At 39.9% G+C, this 24,388-nt stretch overlaps 1 protein-coding gene across 1 annotated transcript in view; it reads right to left on the bottom strand.

Moving 5' to 3' along the window:
* Window positions 1–24,388, bottom strand: part of LOC115279135 (lipoxygenase homology domain-containing protein 1-like) — a 138,699-nt gene that overhangs the window by 24,219 nt on the left and 90,092 nt on the right. Inside the window, exon 11 of the mRNA XM_029923679.1 lies at window positions 3,768–3,987. Coding sequence (XP_029779539.1) covers window positions 3,768–3,987 — 220 coding nt within the window. The remainder of the gene's footprint in view (window positions 1–3,767; window positions 3,988–24,388) is intronic.

Raw genomic sequence — 24,388 nt, 5'->3', positions numbered from 1 at the left:
CTGATAATTATAATTTGAAATCTTTTCAGGTATTTGTTGGCTATCTGAATGTTCCTTTTTGTTTTTGTTTTTGAGTACAGTTGACACAAAATGTTACCTTAGCTTCAGGTGCTTAGTGAGTAGTAATTTGACCAGTTTATACATTAGGGTACGTTCACAAGTGTAGGTACTCTCTGTCCAAGACATCTCTTCTTTGGAAAAATACCTGTTTAGATCTGCCCATTTTTTAATTGGACTATTTTGTTTTTTCCTATTAAATTATATGAGTTCTTTATTTTAGGTTGTTAGCCCTTCAACAAATACATGGTTTACAATACTTTCTCCATTCAGGAAGTTGCTTTTTCATTTTGTTGCTGGTTTCCTTTGCTGTGCAGAAGCATTTTAGTTTGATGTCATTCCACTTGTTTACTTCTGCTTTTGTTAGTTTTTGCTTTCTATGTCAGATTTTTTAAAAAATCCTGAAGACCTGTGCTAAGGTACTTCCTTCCTATATTTTCTTCTAGTAGTTTTATGGTTTTAAGTCCCATATTCAAGTCTTTAATTAGATAGTGGTCCAGTTTCATTCTTCTGGATGTAAATGTCCAGTTTTCCCAAGACATTTATTAAAGAGATTGTCCTTTCCCTTCTGTATATTCTTGGTTCCTTTGTCATAAATTAATTGGTAATATATATGTGGGTTTATTTCTTGGCTTTATATTCTGTTCCATTGATATATGGGTATGTTTTTATGCCAATACCATACTGTTTTGATTGCTTTATGATATAGTTTGAAATCAGGGAGCATAATACCTCCAGATTTGTTCTTCTCTCTCAAGATTGCTTTTGCACTGGAATATCTTTCCATTTATTTGTGTCTTATTCAATTTATTTTGTTAATGTCTTGTAGTTTTCAATAGATAGGTCTTTCACCTCCTTGGTTAAATTTATTCCTATATGTGTTATTCTTTTTGATGCAATTGTAAATGGGCTTGTTTTCCTAATTTCTCTTTTTGACAGTTTGTGCTTACTATAAAAAATGCAACAGAGTTTTGTGTATTGATTTTATATCCTACAACTTTACCTAATTCATTTACTAGTTTTGACAGTTTTTTGATAGAATCTTTAGGGCTTTCTATATTAATATGTTAGCTGCAAACTGTTTTACTTTTTGCTTTCCAGTTTGGATGCCTTTTATTTCTTTTTCTTGCCTAATTGCTCTGGTTAGGACTTCCAATACCGTGTGAAATAGAAATGGTGAGTGTGGGCATCCTTGTCTTATTCCTGATCTTTCAGCTTTTTACCACTGAGTATGATGTTAGCCATGCACTTGTCTTAGGTGGCCTTTATTATGTTGAAGTACCTTCCATCTATACCCACTTTTATGAGAGTTTTTATCATAAATCAGTGTTGAATTTTGTCACATATCTATTGAGATGATCATTTGATTTTTATTCTTCATTTTGTTAATGTGGTATATCATATTAACTGATTTACAGATGTCGAACCATCCTTGAAATAAATAGCACTTGATCATGGTATTATTATTATTGAATTCAGTTTGCTAATACATTGTTAAGGATTTCCACATCTATGTTCATCAGGGATACTGACCTGAGTATTAGGATCTTTCTTAAGATCCTTTTCTCTTTTCCACTTTAGTCTTTCAGACATCCCTGGACACTACTGCCACCCCACAACTGTAGGGCAACTAAAACTGTCAGAATCTGGAGTTTATGTAATAAATGAGATGTTCTATGAGCAACTGTTTTTGAAAACAGTCAAAATATATACAAATATAAAGGGTTAGTATTATTTCTCCTTTCATTAAGCTGGTATTATTCTAAATCTTGTTTTGCTATATCTGAATTAATCTACAAGTATCTCTGTGGCATTAAGCCAATGTGTCCCGTGCCCTACATCAATCTGACGGGGATTGAGAATATATAAAATGGAACCCCTGCTGGGGGATAAGGCTAATCAGTATGAACTTGGTATAGAAAGAACAGACTCTCCTTGCAGGCTGAGGGCAGGGATGGTGACTTCTCTTGGGGAGTGGGGTGGGTTCAAAGCATTAGGGAGCTGTGGAGTGAAGACTTCTGAGGGAGGTTGAAGAGGAGAAACTGCTGAGAAGGCAGAAAGAGGGGAGTCATTAGAGTTAAAATAACTGAAACCACAAAACTGAACAACTTCTGGGGAATGGGAGCCCTTTCTGAATCATCTTTATATCCTCTGGTCTTTAGTATTCCTGGCACACATTTGGCACCTAATACCTGTTTGCATACATGTGTTTAGCTTAACTTGTGTGGAACGGCTAAATAGACCATGGATGGGTATTAGAAATGATGAGGCAGCTGAACGCCTGAGGGATCACTGGGGCTCGAGGCAAGGAAGAGGACAGGGTTGAAGATGAAAAGAATTACATTTTTCTGTAGAGTTAACAACAAAAGTTAGAGACAGCCTCAAAACAGCAGGGAGGAACCAGGCATTTAAATCCATATGTTCAAGGAAAAAGGACCAAGTGGAACCAGTGATAGAAATAGAAAAAAAAAGAGAGAGAGAGAGAGAGAGAGAGAGAGAGAGAGAGAGAAAACAGTGAACCACTAGGTTGGTATTATGTGACAGAGGTCAGGGCTGGAGAGATGTTTACGAACTATGATGGTAATAGCTAGTATTTATTGAATGATTACTATGTGCCAGGAACAAAGTGCTGTAAGTACGTTATCCTGAAGACTAAGTGCATTATCTCATGAACCCAAAATAATCCCATGACATAAACACTATTTATATCTCCTTTCATAGATGGAGTGTTTTTGGCTAAGAGAAGCCCAATATCTTGCCCAGGGTGACCCAGCTCAACACATCGCCAAGCCAAGACTAACTCAAGTGTGCCTGGCTCCAAAGCCTCTAGAAATCTCTGCCTCTTTAAATATGAAATCAACAATGTCAAATACAGTGGAGAGATCTAGGACACCAAGAAAATACACCACACACACACACACACACACACACACACACACACACGCCATTGAATTTGGAACAAAATGGCCATCAGTATCCATTGAGAGAGAACATTTTCACTACAGCAGAGGCGGCAAAAAATAAAGCCGCTGTCAGAGAGATGCGGGGAATGGGTGAACAGACAATTTAAGCAATGTGTCAGTTCACCATTAGGCAAAACAAAAGAAAACAAAACTGAGTAAGGGAATTCAGGTGCTCCTAAATCCATGATTGCTTACATTTGCTCACATAGGATAGCCAAGAAACAAGCCACACTAAGATGGCTAGCAAACCAGTTTACAGAAAGATGAATTGATCTCACACATACACATCCTTGCATATACATTGTCACCTCTGAATGGCCACACACGTGCTAATCCTAAAGCCTAATATTCCAAATCAGGAGTCAGCAAACTATGGCCTCTGGGCCAAATCTGCCAGTACCTGTTTCTATACAGGAGCTGAGAATGCTTTTCACTTTTCTTAATGGTTAAAAAAAAAAAATGAAAGCAGAACAGTATTTCTTGACAAATGAAACTTATATGAAATTCTAATTTCAGTGTCGACAAATAAAGTTTTATTGGCATGCAGCCACACCATTCGTTTATATATTATCTGCAGCTGCCTCACAGCCCTGGCAAAGCTGGGAAGTTTGGAGAGACTTTATGGTCCAGGAAGCAGAATATATTTGGTATCTGGTCTTTTCCAGAAAAGGTTGCCCATCTCTGTTCTAAATCGTCTCAACAGTTTTAATTTTTAATACATCTCACAACGGGAAGGAGGCTACGTACCTGGCAAAGCTGGCTTATTAGTTCTTGCAACGGGCCGCTCTCTCGACGTATCTCCATCATTTTCATTCTCAGCGATCCAGGCGTCAACAGTTAGACAAAGCAGCTCACGTGTGTCTAGATTTTCAAGCCTAATGTCTTCCAGATACCACCCGGGGTCCGGTCCACTGTTGTCATGTCCAATGCGTATTTTATAGATTTCACCAATATCTTTAAGATTAACCTGCAATGAAAAGAAAAACGGGGAAATAAAAGGCCCTACGTTTCTGATTTGATTTTTCAAACCAAAAATTCATGTTCCATCTTGAACTCATTATCTATTTTCCCCACACATACGGCTTACTAATTTTCCTTAGAACTATTTACTTGTTACCCGATGAAATGCTGTTCCATATGGCAAAGCACGATTCCATTGACCATGGAGAAATATAGATTAAATCCAGTTCATTTTCACCACACCTTTTTTTTTAACAACTCTTTATTACTACCTTGCAAAATAAATGTTTTATAAAAATCATTGATACACACTACTTACTCGGTAGTTAGGTCTGAAGAAGATAATCTATTTCTCTGTCTATTATAGATATAGTCCCATTAAGGAGGGACCCTAAAGAAAAGAAACCATATACGCTTCTGGATTTATACTAGGTCTAGCCAGGCGGCCCTGAAATGGAGTGGTATTGGAAGGACCATGACGTTGCACCAGTGTTGGTAGTGTGATTAACAAGTAATTCTGCCTTATACTCCTCTGCACCTCCCCAAACAACTAATTACCTAACAAGATAAATATTTTCAAGTATCGTTCACTATTCAGAAGGAGCAATCTTTTTCTTTCCATATGAAAAAATTGATTACTGTACTACATTAGTTTTCTATTGCGAACAATGGCCTTCATGGGCTCCCCGTCCTGTGGATCAGAAATCCAGGCACCGCGTGGCTCAGCGGGTTCCCGGCTCAGGGCCTCACAAGATGAACCCAAGGTGTGGCTGACGTAGGCTCTCCTCTGGAGACTCTGAGGAGGATTCTGCCTCTAGGCTCACCCAGGCTGATGGCTGAACCCAGTTCCCTGTGGATCTAGGACTGAGGGTTCTCTGCCTCGACATTAGCCCCTTTATCTGCAGGCCAGCAAAGGGCACAAGGACTCCTTCTCATGCTTGGTACCTCTGACTTTCCCTCTGCTCCCAGCAGGAGAAAGTTGTTTGCTTTCAGGGGCTCATACAATTTAGATGAGCACCCTCCAGATAAATCAGGCAAATCTCCCTATTTTAAGGTACTTAAGTTACACACCATGACAATATAATTAGAAACAATGTTATGTTGCTTCTGGTATTTTGTCTCCCTTCACCTAACTTATTTTCTCCCCTTTGGTGTTAGTACTACCATAAACATTCACATCACCACAGGAAGTTACTCCTTCAGAGTTTATGCAGACCAACTGAATTGTTTTTCTACTAAAATATTTTTTACTAGTAATATAATTTTGGGTTGCTGTGTTGGTGATAACTGTTGTGAATAAATTCTGTCCTCCAGCCAAAATTCATTTTGGTCAGGATGCACAGAGTTCAACAGAGTTGAGCTAAATAACTGGGCCCCTCCTATTATTTCTGGAACAAAGTGGTTATAAAAATACTCTCATGTAGAAAATCCTAATATGGGTGCTCAGTATAGAAAACTAACCTCCTACAGAATTAGAGTTGCAAACGGTGGAAAGTAGAAGAGAAAATAGAGGCCCCATCCCCAAATCCACTCAAAGGCGAACTTGTGTGGTGGCTAGAACCCTGGTGTTTGGAATGAAATCTGGAGTTGAAACTTCCGAGCCCTTGCTGGTTGTGTAAATGGCAGCAAGTATGTCCACTTTCTCTAAGCTTCAGCATCCCCATCTGAACACTATGATAGAACAAACCTTATAAAGTCTATAGCACTCAGTAAGTATTAGCAGCCATTGCTTCATCCATCAGAACTGTGTGTTAATGAGAAAATGCTAAATTTACCTAATTTAAAGACAAGATTAATCTAAAGACAGGGTCCAGCATTCGCAGAAGGAAATCAAAATTGGTATTTGGGCATCACACATAAAATTGAAATTAATAAAGCCTACGTCTTTCCCTGATGGTAAAAATACGTAACTATAAACAAAAACTAAATGGTACCATGGTCTCGAAACTAAAGCATTATCCACACACGACATGGGCATGGGTTAGCCAATAAAATCAGAACCAAATGACTGTACCACAGTCTGGCTCGTGCTAGAGACTGCTCCCAAATTACTTCTAACATGTTAGCCAAACGGATTTGGAACATTTTGTTCTGGCTTGATGTAGTCAACCTGGGTCACCTCCGCTCTGATACAGTACCGATGCAATATGCCAAGAAATTATTATTGCACATAACTGTTTCCAGCTTTCTGCATTTAACTTCCACACTTGAAAACACACACAAAGTTATTCTATGATGTAGGACGGCTTTGCATCATACAGATGGACCACATCATGGTGCAGTTATTCTCCAGAAAGGAAACTACACTTAAAGTAGTATATGGTCACAGATTAAAATAAATTTGCTTTCAGCCTGAGTACCAAAAAGGCATATGGACTGCAAGATACAGAGTCAGAAAGAGGAAGGCAGAAAAAATATAGTCCATTCTTATTACCATAATGTCACATATTAAAAATTATAAGACTATCGATCAACTACTGCATAACCAGGACATGAAGATCTAAAAAAAAAAAGTTCTCTGAAATGTCTGATTTGAGTACTTGAAATTGTTAACAAAAATAGATTGTTTATGCTGAATTTAAGTAAGAAAATAAAGCACTTTGTATGTCCACATTTTACAAATTATTCTGTTTATTATATACGCCGCTCCCAAGAACATTTTAAATCTGGACTGAGTAAATTAAACCATTTTAAACATTTAACAAATTTTTATTACAAACAAACACTGCTCTAAGCAAGCATATAAACAAGGAAAAAACAGAGTTTTCACTTTCATGTGAACCGCTAATCCAATACATTCAAAGTGAGAACTAAACAAAGCAAGGAACGTATGAGATGATTTAGGACAATAGGGCAGGTAGCAAGGAGCGTGGACCTCGAGGAGTAAGCAGCATGTCCAGGACGGGGAGAAGACAGAAAATGGTATGAGCAGAACCAAGAGCAGTGAATGCAATTCTTGAATCTGAGATTATTGTTCCTGAACTTTTACAATTCTAGGTCTTATTCTCTCTGTTTGAACAGACTCTAGTATCCTTCCGGGTTTGCACAGGTACTTAGCAAATGCAGATGCTGCTGCCAAGGAATGGACCGGGAGCAACACATCAGCTCCACCCCACAAACCCAAGTACTGAGACCCCCTGGCCCCCTGATCTTGAGGAAGTCACGTCTTCTCTCTAAACTTGTTTCCTTATTTACAAGATGGAGTAATTGAGAATCACTTTAGTGAAAGATTGTGAGGCTAGGGACACATTAATTAGCGAACACTTGTCAAATAACGACATATATGTCCGTAACAAACCATGATGACCTTAGTAATTATTATTATTCTTACTAAGGGGGGGATGGAAGGAGGTAGGTGGAAAATACAGTGGGGAAAAGAAACGAAAGCCCATTTACTTCAATCCTACAGGTACTGGTTTTCCGTGTCTTCGACCCTCCAGCCCGGAGCTGGGCAGATGGGAGCAGGAGAGGACCCGAGGACTGTCACGTGCTCCCCAGCCAGCAGAACCACCAGGGCTCCCCAGGATGGGACCCTTGACCACAGGGTAGGCCCAGCAGACCAGAGGCCAGTCCTTCGAAGCAGAGCAGGAGAGGAAAAGCACAGAGTTTGTGATCGGAAACCAGGCTCGAGGCTGAGTGCTCTCACGTCATTTCATATCCCTGAGTCTCAAGTTCTCTTTGTAAAAAGAGGGCTTTTGTAAGGACCAAATTAGATAATCTTGTGAAAACACACTGTAATTCATAGACCGGCAGTTCATGCAGGAGTCAGGGCAGAGAAGAGGATTGCGAGGTGTGGAGAGGTCTCTGAAGAATACCCAGGACTTGTACTGTACCTTGTGTTCAGAACACCTCTTTTCTTGGAGCTCCCATGACTGAGATAGTTGGGAAAATTAGGGAGTAATTTGAGGGGTACTCAAGAAAGAATTTGAGGATTATCACACACAAAAAGGCCCTTTTAATTTGTCGATGAAAATGGAAATGCTCGTGCAAAAAATAGCAGAAAAGATTCTCAAAGCCGAAAATGAACTTGAATAAAAGACATTCCTTTTGCATACTGCACAGTACAATGCATATCCTACCTTTCCAAAGATGAAGGCTTTGGTACGCTGAAAGTTGTATGGCCTGTTAGCGAATGTTCAGATACAGAACCTGGAATTTTCTAGGAAAAGAGCATGACTGGTGGATCTGTGAAATATTCATATAAAAAGTTTATGGAAAAGATATTCCCTCTTTGATATTCCCCCTCTAGCTTTGGGGTTTTTAGTTTATTTGTTTGCAGAAAAATTTGGTAGCAAATTTAATTTTTTAATATAGTTGACACACAGTGTTACATTAGTTTCAGGTGCACAAAATAGTGATTCATCTCCTCTAAATGTTATGCTGTGCTCACCACAAATAGAACTACCATCAGGTATCTACTTTTAGGTGTAGATCTTAGCCAGACATTTTTGCATATGTAATTACTGACCATTTGGATTTTTGTAAGTTGGAGATGCTAAATCTCTTCATGCAGACTTTAGTATTGTTTTCAATAAATGGCAAAGGAGTTATTTTAAAAACAAATTCTACTGTAGAAGAAAATGTCATGGTCTGCAAAGTCTGTATTCTCTGTTTAAGAACACTTTCATAGTTTGGAGAGAAACATACTGAGACACAAATGAGCTTTGTGATCACTGAATTCCCAGCTGGGGCATTTCACCCCCGCTCCATGTCTCACTTTATACAGGATATCTCATTTTCCATATCTTTGTCTTTCAAAAAGAGCATTATGGCTTACAAGCTCAAGACAGGAATGTGGAAGTGTGGACTAGAAACCTGGACATTATCAGTGTTAGAAACACTGAATGTTATCAGGGTAAATTTTTAAGAGGAAGTAAGTGACACCACTAAAAATAAACACAAAAACCATAAGCATAAACAAGTTGTCATATTATACAACAGGAAAATGGAAATAAGATGCTTTTCTCTCCTGCCAGTCCTAGGCAAACATTCCTGATGTTAATCCGTCCCAGGGCAACCCCCCAAAGAGATAGGAAGTCCTGAAATGCCCATAATTTTTCATTGGCTATCATTAGTGAACACTTTTCCAGAAGCCCTGTCCCCTGGAGTTTTCTGGATGCCAACGATGTCATTCCCCTTAAAAGAGCTGCAAAAGAAACATTTCCTGACTCGATTAGTAAATAATAGACTTTTTATTAAGGGGGGAACTTTTGTCCTAGAATGTTTAGTCTTCCTTCTGAAACTAGGTATGAGTGCCTGAATTGAAGAATACCTTACTTTTTATTTTTTGTACCAGTCACAAGTCAAGTTCAAAACCCCTGGTCTCACCAGTCTTAAAAGATTTAAAGAAACTGATTTTCTCAGGTATGACCAGGTTTTCCCAGTCTCCTGTCCCTGACACTGACATCATCTTTCAGAGTAAGCAGCTTCTCAAACAACTGGTTACCCAGAGTCTCTGGAGATTTGGAAGCTCTAGCTCTAAGCTAAGTGTGGGTCCATGATACACCCTAGTCTCAGTTTCTTGAGAAAAGTGCAGTATTTGGTATTTTTTGGTTGTTGACTTTATCTTCTCCACTGCGCTCAACTCTTTGAGGACCTAAGCTCTGTTTCTTTTTCTGTATCCCTAGTATGTATAAGCATTTGACATGTAAAAATGAATATAACATTTGTTGAATAAATATTTCTTGATATTTTAAAACTTTCCTATGTTTCTTTCATCTTCTTTGCTATCAAAATTTTTCTGGATGAAAAATATTGATATTAATCTGCAAAATGATGATCATTTGCCATGACATACTCCTAGTAAATAGCTGAGCCCCGGGACCTAGAAAAAAATTTCTTTTTTTTTTTTTAATTTTTTTTTTTTTTTTTTTGAGACCGAGAGAGACAGAGCATGAGAGGGGGAGGGGCAGAGAGAGAAGGAGACACAGAACTGGAAGCAGGCTCCAGGCTCTGAGCTGTCAGCACAGAGCCTGACGCGGGGCTCGAACCCACGAACGTGAGATCTGACCTGAGCCGAAGTCGGAGGCTTAGCCGATGAGCCACCCAGGCGCCCCAAAAATTTCTTAATCATACTTCCAAATTGTTGCTTTTTAAAAAATTTAGTAATAATACACAACCCAATTAGTGCTGCCCAAATGAATGAAAAAAATGGCTTTTACCTCATCATGCCGTCTGTACTTTTGAGAGTGAAGGAATTCTGCTGGGCGACAAATGCTATCATATCTACGAAAAGGGCTGTGTGATTAAGGTTAAACCATTGTCCCACGGCAGGATCTCTGACTTATTCCAACCCAGCAGATTTTTTTCCCCCTGGGTTATTTCATAACTTTTGATACCTCTTGGACAAATGTAAACAGATTGTGATCAATTCCGCGGTTGGGTTCCACCTTCCTCGGTGCCAGAGTAGCTGACATTGACTACTACTCAGCCATAAAAAGCGTGGGGAACCTACCGATAACCAGCAACAGCCTGAGTGGATCTCAAGGGCATTGTGCTAAATGAAAAACAAAAACCTCATGGAGCTGTATGATTCCAATTATATAACATTCTCAAGATGACAAGGTAATAGAGATTAAAAGCAGAACGGAGTTTGTTAGGACTGGTGCCTGAGCGGCGGTGGGGTCTGGGACGGGAAGCGACACCGGGGAGATCTCTGGGGGGGGAAGAAATAGTTCTATGTTATGAGTGCAGCGTGGTTACGCTGATCCATACACCTGATAAAACGACACCTAACTATACATACAGATTGTTCGAATGCCAAAGTCCTGATCTGATAATGAACTGTAACTCTGTAAGATGAATCCAGGGGAAGGAAACTGGGTGCACGGGGTTTCTCTGAACCTTCTTTGCAACTTCCTGTGACTCTCTAGTTATATAATAATAAAAAGATCAAAAAAACATATGTACTTACCAGCGTTTTGTTACAATTAGCAAGACCATCTAGAGGTCTTATCTCTTAGGAGATGAGAGACTTTGTCCACATTTATTTCTCCTCTAGGCATTTGGCTAACTTGCCATTTTTGGAGCACACGGTGACCCCCTGCTCCAATTCTGACGTCAGCGGGTGAAGGCAGACCTTCTTCACCTCGGCGTAATAACTACTTTTTCCAGGATTATTTGAATTGCAATTCTCTGTATTTTGTCCTTCCCACACAGATAGAAATACATATATTTTTGTACTTATAAAGAGATACATAATTAAAATAACAAACAAAATACTTATATTCAAGAGATCCATAAAATAAATGTGCAGTTTTAATTTTAATACATTTGCATCCATAGAATAAACAATTTGCAAAATGTAGGAGAGTTGGAATTAAATTTATTCATAATTTAAATTAAATCGTTAATGATTCATCCCCCGCCCCCCCTTTCTTTCTTTTTTATTCCAGGTAATAAAAACTATGTTATGAATGATATCAAAATGATCCAAAATCACAGTGGGTATATTGAAAAATGATTCTTGGAATCAAATATGCTACTCTCTGGGTAATTTTTTTCTGTTGTATTTTGCAGATTGTTTACATCTTTTATAGAAGTGAATTTATTACAATTTCACCTGGCACAGGGCTTTACCAGAATCTCATTTATTAGCACTCCTTTATTTATTAAAATCTATAAATAATTAAGCATACACTATTACATATACCCTTCTTTGTATTATAACTACAATTTGAACATTTTATACTCACTTTTCTCTTTTGAATAGAATTACTAATTCATAGCTGTTCGCAGTCTGCACTTGTTTCAATTAACTATTATGATTATTATCACTATTATGATCACGGTACCTGGAGCTCAGCTAGTGCCAGCCCCCTTTAGATCTGCTCTTCCGTCCTTCAGCACTGCCCTTGACATTTTTGAAGTTTCCATTGAGATTCCAGACAACAAAAGGACACCGCAGACCAGTTCTGGGGTGTTTTTGTTTTTGTTTTGGCTCTAAGACATGGAATCAATTTCCTCCTCGGGTATTCTGGTTCTTTTCAGGAGCGTGCATTGTTAGAAACAAAATACGGCCACTATGGGACACAGGAGAGCTGAGGTGGTGGAAGTGTGGCTGCCATAGGGACAATCAGTGGAGACAGACCAGAAAATATGCATCTTTTTAAGGTCATGAGCGCACTAATATTTCTAATTGAATACATTAGGTTACATTCCTTTCTTTTCCTAAGGCCCAAAATTTTATCAACTGCCAAGGCTGCCTCCGCTGATAGTTTCATGCCCACAGCCAACATAAGAAGTAAATACCTGTATTTTGGATACCACATTGGAAGGTGGAGTTTGGGAAAGTATTAAATTGCCCTCCATTATATAGTAAAGCAGAATATGGAATCAAACCCATAAATAATAGAATTTCTCTAATTTTTAAAATAACGTGTATTTATTTTTGAGAGAGAGACAGAGTGTGAGTGGGGGAGGGAAAGAGAGAGAGGGAAGAACGGAAGGAAGACACAGAATCTGAAGCAGGCTCCAGGCTCTGAGCTTTCAGTACAGAGCCTAATATGGGGCTCGAACCCATGAACCACGAGATCATGACTTTAGCTGAGGTTGGACCCTTAACTGACTGAGCCATCCAGGTGCCCCAATAGTATTTCTTTTAGACAGTAGAAGTCTACTGAAATTGGTGTCCATATGTTTCTGTAAACTATTTGTATGGTGTGGCAGCATCTATATTTTTGGACAGACATCTGCAGGGTTGCTTATCTTGGCTTTCCAAAAAGCTATCAAGGTGTATCTGATGGGGGTTCCTTTATACTGGTTTTGTGTAGAACCTGAGGACGTCTTTCGTTGATATATGCTCATCTTTCCACAACTCTATAAAGTCTGTTCCATCATTTTTTATGGCTATTATTACCTCTTCTCTTGTTTCTTTTGCCAAATCACCTTGGTTTACTTTGTGTTCATGATCCTCTACTGCTGCCGTCTTTTCTCCCATTTCTCTCTTTTCATTCCAGGGGATTGCTTCTGGTGTGCCCCACACCACTGATTCAATCTTGGGTGGTGCTGTCTTGCACTCCTCCAGTTTATATACGGCTTGTCACTCTCCTGTTGCATTTTTTTGTTTCAAAGACATTTCCAGCTCAAACTCTCCTCTTGCTGTTTCCTCTTGTGGATTCCTGGACCACCATGGCTGCTTTGCCTCTTGTGAGGACACTCATCTCCCAAACGTGTTCTGGGCCCTGCAGTGGGGCACCACACTGTCCTGCTCCCACCACACACCAGCCCCCCTTCTCTGTCACATCCAGGTGCCCTGAGCCTTGCAGGCTGCCAGCCCCATCGCCAGGGCTTTGCTCAAAAGACTCCACCTCACAGAACCACAGTCTGTCACTGCCAATTTCCTCCTCCCTTTCTTTGCTCTGTGTCCCCTGGGACTTGCAGTATCTGCTTTGTTCTGAGATCCTGGCAGAAAACATCCTATGGCTTCAAGACCAAGCAGAATGAATAGTAATTTGCCTCTCAAAGCAGTTCCATAGCTGCTTTTTCCAGTGGGCAGTCACCCTAAGGCTCCATTCAGGGCTGTTACCCCGGGCCTTGTCCCCTTTCCTCAGGCAGCTGCTTAAGTAAAGCTGAGCCTGGCATTCTGACTCAGCCCCACCTAGATGCCCTTCTGCATCAAGAGATCTGTTGGAGGAGAGCACTCGTGGGGAAGAGCACTGAGTGTTATATGGAAACCACCTTGACAATAAACTATAAAAAAAGAGAGAGAGAGTGAGAGAGATCTGTTGTTATTCTTAGTTTTCCATGCTGAAATTTTTCACTGCTACTGAGTCGTCGTGTGTTGGTTGTGAGACAGATGCCATTCCAAACGAAAAGTCTTGACCTAAATAAATCTGGGGGTGTTTTATAAAAGAGCATGTCTTAGTGTTGGCAGAAGTGAGAGGACAGGAAATCTCCTGTCAGAACGGCCATCATTAGCATACAGCTTATTTCAGCTACAGTTTGCATTTTCACAAAGACACTGTTTATTGAATCCATTTCACAGTTGAGGAAATTGAGCTAAAGGAGCTAGTCCACGGTTGCATAGGAAGCATGCAAATTAAAGAGTGCAGGCCTCCAGCATACATTTGGTTCAAAACTGTCACTCAAGGTCAATCCTGACCAAGACAGCTTAAAACGATCTTGGTATGAGAAAGTGATCTAAGCAATTGTTAATAGGGTGCATCTTTGCAACATTAAAAATGATTGAGTTTATTTGTATGTTTTGTTTTTGACTTTTTCTTATTTTATAGAGAAACCCTGATTGTCAGCATTAAGATGGTCAAGCTTTATGACAGGACATACAAGCTCCAGAAAAAACTGTCACGTTTCCCAATTACAAAAAGTGTTTCGTTGTCCTTTTGTGAAAATAAAATACAATAGGCCACATATTAGTTATGACCTTTTCTGCAAGTGGGATTTTGCAATACTACAACCCAAGTCTAATAAATTAAAATAAAATGAAAAGTGTATACTGGTTTTAGAGAAAATTTTTTACTTTATGTCTGTGAACATCTGTAGAATTAACAGATGTAATAATAAGGGTTTCTAGAGTCATTTAACTGCCACTATCACCAAAATGTCTTCCTATATAAGTGAGGAAATCTAGAAAATTAATTGTGACAACATTTCCTCTGTAGTAAATCTAGTTTGATTTTGCACACAACACACACAGATACAGAGTGTGCTTTACTGGCCAGATTCACTGATCTTTCTGGGCAGTTTTCAAACCCGTCCACCATCCATTGGACACCACTGTGCTTAGTCTCATTCCCTACCACTTCCATCACGCAAGTTCCTTTCTGGGCTGGCTCTCTCCTCACCAGCTTCCAAAGGCCAAGGTTCTTGCCCTTCCGTCAATCTCCTAGCCCAAAGTATGTGCTCAGTTCTCTCTTCCACCTTTCAAAGCCCTGGGCAAAGTTCCGACCGGAACCCACATCCTCCAAAAGCATTCCCAGAACATCAACTCTAACTTGCATTGAGCTCCTTTGTTTTTGATTTCTCCTAGCTCTTCATCATTCATACATTCATTCAGTCAATCATACAAATGTGTTATTGAAAACTTATGACATACCAAGCATTATTCTGGGCACTGGGGAGAGACAGCAGCAAATAAAATAGACAGGGTACGTACCCTTGTAGACCTTCTAACGGGATGAGAGCGACAGCAGACACAAAAAAAGCAATGAGGCGGGGTTAGTGCCCTACACAATGGGTGGGTGGCCATTCTACATAGGATGTCCAGGGAAGGCCTCTCTCAGAAAGTAATGCTCTGGCAGAGGTGTGGATGACATAAAGATCCTGGTTGATGGATATAGGAGAGAAAGCATTGCATGTAGAGGGAACAGCTACTAAGATCTTTTAAAGGCCTTAAAGTAGGAATGAGTTTGGATTGTTTAAGCTTTGAGCAAAAAGAAGTTAAATGGGCTTTTGCAGCCAGGAGAAGTGCAGAATGGGTGAAGGACAAAGAGGCAGATAGGTACCATTTGTCAGGGGTGGGACTGTAAGCAGGACATTACCTGACCTGATTTATAGTTTAAAAACATTTCCCTGGCTGCTCTGCCATGGCAAGATGGCACGGGAGGAAAAGCAGAAGGAAAGGGAGCACGTGAGAGACCCATGCATCATCTGAGTCACAGCTCATGGGACCTCAACTAGGGTGTTGGAAATGGAAAGGAAAAGGGATTCTGAATGTATTTGGAGGTGCATTCTATTCCCCCTATTTTATCTGACTACACCCTTAATTTCTTGGGCTGAAAGTCTACCTGATTTGCCTTTATGTTTCCAGGTTAGATACAGTCTTATTGAAATCCCATCAGAGTTTGGTAGTTCCCTCTCTTTCCTGGGTTTTGTTCACATTATCCATCTGACACAAGTAGGGAGTCTATCCCTTTATTCCTGTCTTCTTCCTGGCTTTGAATGGCCCTTAGCATTTCCCACAAAATGTACAAGGCTTTAGCTTTATGAAGACATATTTTGAAGGCTCCTGCATGTCCCGAATTGCAATTCTCTGCTATTCTCAAATAAACCCCTTTGTGCTGGCCAAACACGAAAAACCAAACCAAAAAAAAAAAAAAAAAAAAAAAAAAAAAAAACCAGGAAAGAAAAGAAAGAAAGAAAGAAAGAAAGAAAGAAAGAAAGAAAGAAAAAGGCAGGCAGGAAGGAAGGAGAAAGCAAGAAAGAAAGACAGACAGGAAAAGATAGAAAAAAGAAAGCTCCTGCTGTTTGTTTCTATGTGTTTTTAATTTTGGCCCTTTATGCATTTGGAATTGCTTTCAAAATTTTAGTTCATCAGATAAATCCCTATGTAGTCACAGTGATTTTATTAAATGCCCCTTTCTCTCTTTGGTGCTGTTTATAATTGGCAAGTAAGGGTTTTATTTTTAAGAATCTATCTTTCTTTGTTAGAGAAATCCCACAATCTTTCACATTTATACCTGTGAAAGACAGAGTTAAGACCCAGTAGCCATCTCAAGGCTGGTAGACAAGAAATCCATAACATGCAGACAATGTTATGGTCAGATTAGGATATATCAGTATGCTGCAGGTTCATAGCCACATTGTATTAAAATTTCAAAAGTAATAATCCCATTAGCAGCAAAGGCAAACTATTCATGTCTAGACCTAAGTTAATCCCCATTAGAATAATTACCCACAACTGAGCCACACAAGAACTATTGTTCTGGAAAATATTAACATTAGCAAATAGAACTTCAAAGCAGGCATCTATTTTTTAAAATTTACAATATTCGAACTAGTATTCTTCATTCTGTCTTTCTCTCTCTCATTCTCACCCATCGCTTGCCACACACATTTAAAAAATTATTTTTAATATTTCTTTTTTTGAGAGGGAGAGAGACAGACAGACAGACAGCATATGAGCAGGAGAAGGACAGAGAAAGAGGGAGACACAGAATCTGTCTCCAGGCTCTGAGCTGTCAAAATAGAGACTGATGTGGGCTTCGAACTCACGAACCATGAGATCATGACCTGAGCCAAAGTCAGACACTCAATCAACTGAGCTACCCAGGTGCACCCCCTTATTTTTATTGTTGTGAAAATACTACAAGAATTAAAGGGCTGAGGAAAAGTTTGCAGTGCTATCTAGTCTATTCATCTTGACATTAAGAGGTCTATAAAAGGACTATCCCAGTCCATGAAGAAAATTTCAGACTTCCTTGGTAATCTACTTCAATATTCACATCTTATGTTAGGAATATTGTTATCAAACTACATTGTCTGGAGTATAACAAATCAATATTGGACATTTTCATAGGCCAGAATATCAAGAATGAACCCCCTCCTTGAGTTGGTGTGGAAATTAAATAATGGTCAATAGATTATTTTTTAATTTAATAAAAGTAAAAGAAGAGAGTTTTGAATTAATTTTAATAGTTTTATTTAGATATAATTGATATATAAAACCTGTACATATTCAATGTACACGATTTGATGGGTTTGCCCATAGGAATATGCCCATGAAACCATCACTAAAATCAAGGTGATAAACACATCTATCACCTTCAAAACCCCTTTGAAGAAGAAAGTTTTAAAGCTGGATTTTAACTTGAGAACGAGACAATAAGCTTTTCTAAGACTTTGAGACATTCAACAAATATGTCCTAGAATATTTTGAAAATAGTTCTTCCATAAACCAACTGACTTAAAAAAGAATAATTGGGTCATAAAGGAGAGAATTCTGCGGTTGGTGGTTGTGAGGAAGAGGGTTGTGTATGTTTATCAAATTACCTACACTACAAAAGAAAAGCTATTCTGTACGTCAAGGTTCTTTTTTTAGGCAGGATTTCCACTGTTTTTCAGTGGGCCCAGGGGCACACCATTTTGTGATCAATGATAACCTCTCCAAAGAGAACAACATAGCTGAAATAACTGGAGCAGTATCAAATGTCAGCTTTACAAAGTAAAAGTTCTACCAAATCAAAGAGGGTTAAGTAACTAGCATACCTGAGAGAGAGAGAGAGAGAGAGAGAGAGAGAGCTTTGAAAATACAATAACCACGGCTCTTACTTCATGGGGCAAATTGGGAAACTAAATTCCATGTTCATGACTCCCACCAACAGACAGTCCCATTACAGGGCCTATTGGCCACAGAATTTACATGGTGAATTCTGAGAAAACACACAGGTTTTATGTTCTAATGATCACCCATCAAGCACTTTGCTCACCATAGAGAGACCACCATCTGCTACATGCTATATGGGCACCAAAAGATAGCACTCTCGGGGTGCCTGGGTGGCTCAGTCGGTTAAGTGCCCGGCTTCGGCTCAGGTCATGATCTCACGGTTTGTGGGTTTGAGCCCCGCGTCGGGCTCTGTGCTGACAGCTAGCTCAGAGCCTGGAGCCTGTTTCAGATTCTGTGTCTCCCTCTCTCTCTGACCCTCCCCTGTTCTCACTCTCTCTGTCTCTCAAAAATAAATAAAAGCCATAAAAAATTTAAAAAACAAAAACAAAAAAACAAAAGATAGCACTCCCAGTGCTGTTACTCTGCATTATTTGGGGAGTGATTTGTTTGCATTGTTGCTTTTGCTTTGTTTTGTTCACTTTTGGTTTATTTTGAGTGCCCATTCATTCTAGGTTGCTGCCACTTGAAAGCTTTCTTCATTCTTAGTATTCCATGAACTTCTTGGAGAATTTCATGCTCCGTTTTTCAGAATTGCAATAATAAGAATTTGGGAGTTTTCACTTAAAATGAATCCCATCTTATAATCAAAATCAAGTCAGGATTCAAGATGTTTATCTGGTCTAATAACACCAGTGATGAGAACATGTTGAGTAAAGGAGATTGCCTGCCAAACACTTCACATATGTTATTTTAAATCCTTACAGCAATCCTATGAGATACACACAATTCTCTCCACTTTGCAAAAGAGGAAACTGAGCTTTAGAGAGTTGATGTCTTTTGTCCAAAGCTCTGTGGCCCTTAAATTTCCAGCAGGAATTTTAACTCAGTATGCTGGGATCTTATAGTGCATATACATTCCCCTTCATAGCACCCCCAAACAGCTGGACAATCCTATCTCAAGAGGTGAACCTAATCCACGTAGGAAAACAAGACCAAACAAACCAAAGCAGAGAAAGTCTAACTGGTGCATCATCTGAGTAAATTAAGTTTTCCTCCTTTCTTCCTTCCCCTTTCATTTCCTGTATGGTCACCCCCTGTGACAGCCTACACTTTATCAAACACTTGTGTGTGAATGTCATATGCATGAGTACCTGTGTGTGATTGTACCTCTGAGGACCAGCCCTCAAATGTTCTACAGTATTTTCCAGGGAATTAAGTCATATTAATCACGTGTGAGAGCAAACACACGTGTAAAAGCAAACAAATAAATAATGTTACATGTGATTAAACAACAGATGATTAAATTAGAACGTCCTTTACATCTGCTGAATGTTTTTGTCATTTTGCTCTAAGCGTAAGAGGGTTGGCAGCATGCATTCCAATACTCCTGTGCTCTTCAGGCAGTGGCCTGGTTTTACCATACCACTGTGTTTCTAGTTGCCTTTGGAGCAAAGGTTAACCATTTCTGTGAATGCTGACACTACACTTTGGTACATGTAAACAGGAAAGCACAGACATGGTAACACGAAAAATAGACTGAATGAGTGAAGTGGAAGCCGACTTGGGCCAGAAGAGTCTGAGCTTGTGGAGAAGTAAAGACAGAGAAGTCTTCAGGATCAAGCCAGACACTGAGTCAGCAAAACTCAATCCCCCCCAAATAAGGTGACAAATCTAAGGTCTGGAACTCTTTTCTCAGCATTCTAGGACGCTGTCAAATAGCTCAGTGCCTGGGTCCAGGTAAAGAAGAGTGAAATATATTCCACAGGAACAAGATAGACACTGATCTGACTGTCCACCCTTAGTAGACTTAGGAAGTGTCTGGAAACAATTTAGGTGCACAGTCAACCTCCCCGTTATCCACAGGGGTCCATTCCAAGAACCTCAGATTTCAGTGGATGCCTGAATCTGCAGATAATGCTGAACCCAATATATATGATGTTTTTTCCTATACATACATACAGATGATCAATTTTAATTTATAAATGAGGGACAATAAGAGAGTAACAACAATAACTAATAATAAAATAGAACAATTATAACAATATGCTATAATAAAAGGTACAGGAGTACAGTCTCTCTAAATAACTTATCCCTCTCCTTCCTGTGATGATTTGAGATGATAAAATGCTTCCATGACGAGATGGAGTGAGCTGGATGGCGTAGGCCCCGTGACACCGCACTGGCTGCTACTGATCTGATGGTAAGTCAGGACCATCTGCTTTCTGACCATGGTTGGCCACAGGGAAAGGGGAACCATGGACAAGGAGAGGGTGGGAACAACTGAAGGCTTCACCTTCGGGTTCAAATCGTGACTTAACTTTCCTGGCCTTCAGGCTCCAGGAGTTGGACTGGATTTCCCCTTCATAGCTTCTCATCATTACCACAATAAGACTCTCAAAGAAAACAAGAAAAAACCTTAAATTTTGACTTGTGGCACAGAAGTGTTGATACCAATAAAATCTGTTGGCCAGATGGATTAGTAAGAATGACTTCCCACAGGCATTTAAGAAACTGAACTAACTATAGCTTGAGTCTTTGGAGAATTATCGAAAATACCATTTCTATGTCTTTTACTTTCTAATTCAACAGATAAATGGTAGATAGGTAGATAATAGATAGGAGATAGATAGATGATAGATGATAGCCAGATAGACATAAATAGACAGATATAGGTAAATAAATGTAAAAGAGGGAGAGGGAGGAAGTACCTAGAATCATGTAAATGAGAATCTACTCTTATACTTGAGATGTAAAATTAACATATACTTAAGAGACAAAGGAAAACAAACGGAAGTGAAGACATAAATAGCTTTATGGATGTTTCTAAGGTGGAGTACTGAGAAGCCATGCATGAGGATGGGGCATGTGAAAGTGAATCTGTGTTATTATTTTGGAGCCAATATATCTGGCAGAAAATATGTGCATTTTATGTGGAACTAAAAACCTGGTGAATGTACACGTTTCTCGTGGTATTGATGACATTTGTAAGTTTTTCTCTTGGTCTTTGCTACAACACAATTGTGCCCACTCTGTAATTTCAGACACGTTTTAGACACGAGGATACAAACTGTTCTTGAAACTGACTCCACAAATATTGTTTTTTTAACAAAATGTTTTTATGCGATTATAACAGAGCTCCCTCTCCAAGACTGCAAGACAGGTCTCTGGTGAAGAACAATCAGAAGCTGAGTCTTGCTGGATACTGTGAACAGAGGAAAGACATTGTAAGTGAGCTCTCCATTTGGGTTTATCTATGTAACCCTGAGTTCAGTGAAAAATGTCAAGATCAAATTATAAACTTGGATCAGTTGAAACCTGGAAATTTTAGAGTGTTCCCCACCACTAACTTTTTGAATTCTTGGAATCTACCAATTTAAAAAAATGGCTGGGGATCCCTGAGGTTTGGAATATGTGTTTAGAACCCAGTTTACTTTCAAGTGTACCCAGTTCACAGCTTTCGGAGGGTCTGAGTCTGGCCGGCGCCCAGTGCTGAGGAAGCTGCAATGTAGAAGTCCCGTACGACTCCTCTCAGAAAGCATACAGCTCACACTACAGCTCACACACGGGTTCAGGTCTCGAAAATGTTAGTGTGGGTGTGGCGGGTGCTATTGGGAGAGCTGTGGAGATACAGCAAGTGTTGACGTAACCTAGTCCAGGTGTCAAGGAATGGCATGTTTTGTAAAAACTGTAGGTCGTGCGGATGGTACTCTGCTGCGGGTGGGTCTGGGGACATCACGCACAGGCCTGGCAGGAGGGCCCTGCACTGACGACGCTGTCGGCATGTTGGCATGCAAAGGAAGGCCAGGCTCTGGTTGGAAGCAGTGACAATTGCACAGAAAACTGTACTTCTGCACATCACAGCAGAGCAAAGCGGATAAAACCTTATGTATTACGTGTTTGTCAAAATCAGGGGAGTTCTCCCTTCTCTGAGCTAGGCCTGATGTTGGTTCTTTTATAAAATTGTTTTAATGTTTAATTTGAGAGGGAGAGAGTCAGAGTGTGGGCAGGGGAGGGGCAGAGAGGGAGACACTGAATTCAAAGCGGGCTCCAGGCTCTGAGTTGTCAGCACAGAACCTGATGTGGGGCTCGAACTCACGAACTGCGAAATCATGGCCTGAGCTGAAGTCGGACGCTTAACCAACTGAGCCTTCCAGATGCTTCTGATTTTGGTTCGTTTAGAACTAACAAGGAAAGGGGCATTTTAGGGTAGCAAGAAACTAGCGACAATTTGATGAGGATTTATTCTCTCTCTTCACTCTCACCACAAAACCACATTTCATGACATTCAAAGCTTACCACTATTAGGTGCCCCCAGATTCCTATGTGGCAGTACAAACCCTCCAGTGGGATGACCCTAGGAGCAGGGCCTCTGAGATGGGATACGGTCAAGAAAGTGGAACCCTCATGAGTGGGGCTAGTGCCTAATAAAAGCAACCCCACAGCGTTCCCATCCTTTTTCGCCCACATGAGGACACAAGAAGTTGGAAGTCCGCAGCCTGGAATAGGTCTCTCACCTGAACCCAAGCATACTGGCACCAGACCTCCAGCCTCCAGAACTTGGAGAAGTTAATTTCTGCTGTTCGTAAGCCACCCAGTGTGTGCTCCTTGTTTAGAACAGCCCAGGTGGACTAAGACCAACACCGTGTGTTCCATCCTCTATGTGTCTATTTCATCCTTTCGTTCATGCAGGTAAACAGATGTCAACCTCTTAACCAACAGGGTGAGAAACAAAGATTTGGCTCTGCTTCAGAGCCAGAGGGTTGGGATAATGCCCCCTTTCACATCTTTCTCTGTGACTGGCACACAGGAACTACGAATTTTCTCTGTCATGGCAGACAGATCCTTCTCGTTTTTCTAGTAGCAACATTGATCCCTAAGCAGCCAAGCGTCTGAATAAGCATTTTCCCACAGGAACAGTGCAAGCATTGCATGTTTCCTTCGTTGCAATAATATGAAGTTTATTTTTTCTGAAAAAGGAACACACGGATTGATGGGACTTACTTGGGAAGAATAGTGAACAGTTGATTTACTTCCAACTGTGTTCCAATAGGAGGGAAAAAAATAAATCAATATATGGTGAGTTTTAAGAAGCTCCATTCCTGTGGAAAGGATTTGAACATTCCTGGGAACAACCCTGCAATCATTCGATAATAACAATTGTAGTAGCAATACTTATATTAATGGCAAAAAGCAAAAGATGGAATAATGAAACTTTAAAAAACTCTATTTAGAAAGTGATCAGCTACTATATGTAAGGAAATCATGGTGCGAAGTATAGGATTAAGTATTACAAATACTCAGAAAACATCCTTTCTGGAAACCCTTACATTGGGATCAAAACAATCATCTCAGTGATTGCCTTACAAGAAAAGCAGCACATTCCAGCATAAAAGTCACGTTTAAACATTGCTTAGTATCTTTCTTATCCCAGGATGATTATAAGTTCATGCTGATGCCAAATGTAAATTTTGTTTATTTCTCTCTGAAAACTGTGGCAGGGATTTTAACAGCATTCCTTGGAGCATATGGTCAGATGTGTGCATTATTTTGAGAGGTTACTCACATATGTGCTCAAACACATACGTACACTCTGTTTAGAATGGCAATAGTGTTCACTGGTCTGTGCTCCCATCAATTTCACTTTCAGATGAGCTTTTGCATTGCACCCTCGGCAATACTGACTTATTAAAATGCTACCGTTTGCCAACTGGAATCCTGTCAAACGTTTTTCAGCATTCTCTTTCACACTGCAGTTCAGAAGAAGATGCTCTCGGTATCACACTGCATCACAAATGACTTCCTTATTCCCACCTTAAGTAATAGGAGCTGATGTTGCTACTTAATTTTCAGCATTGACCTAAGCCGCTGCAAATGTCAAGCATGGAGTTTTCCATACTAAGATATGTCGCATAGTTTGCTCTAGGAGGGAGCTCTATTTTTGCCCTAGCAAGGCCACCAAACAAAACAGATTTTTTTTTTTTTACAGTACAATGGCTGTGAAAGAAACAGTCATCTTCACGTACGGCATGTCTTTCTGGCATAAGGTTGAAATAAATACAGAGACTATGTTTGAATTTAAGGCTTTTATGAACAACACAGTCCCCTACAACTTACATCCTGCCTGAATCTGTCTTGTGCATAATTCAAATGCGAGCAGTAGACTCTGTTTCCTCCACGGAACCCCTACTGCTAACGCTGTCTTACCAGACTATTTTGATGTCCTGTGAAAATGTGGCCTCTCTATGGAGCACATTCATAACTCACACTGATCCTGATCCAAGCTCTGCATTGCAGAATGAAGACAGAGGAAGGAGAGGAAGAATGTGAGGTGTTTATTTATGACAGC

This window comes from Suricata suricatta, chromosome 15 (assembly GCF_006229205.1).
Source record: "Suricata suricatta isolate VVHF042 chromosome 15, meerkat_22Aug2017_6uvM2_HiC, whole genome shotgun sequence".
Lineage (NCBI taxonomy): Eukaryota > Metazoa > Chordata > Mammalia > Carnivora > Herpestidae > Suricata > Suricata suricatta.
This window is presented reverse-complemented; position numbering and strand designations above follow the sequence as displayed.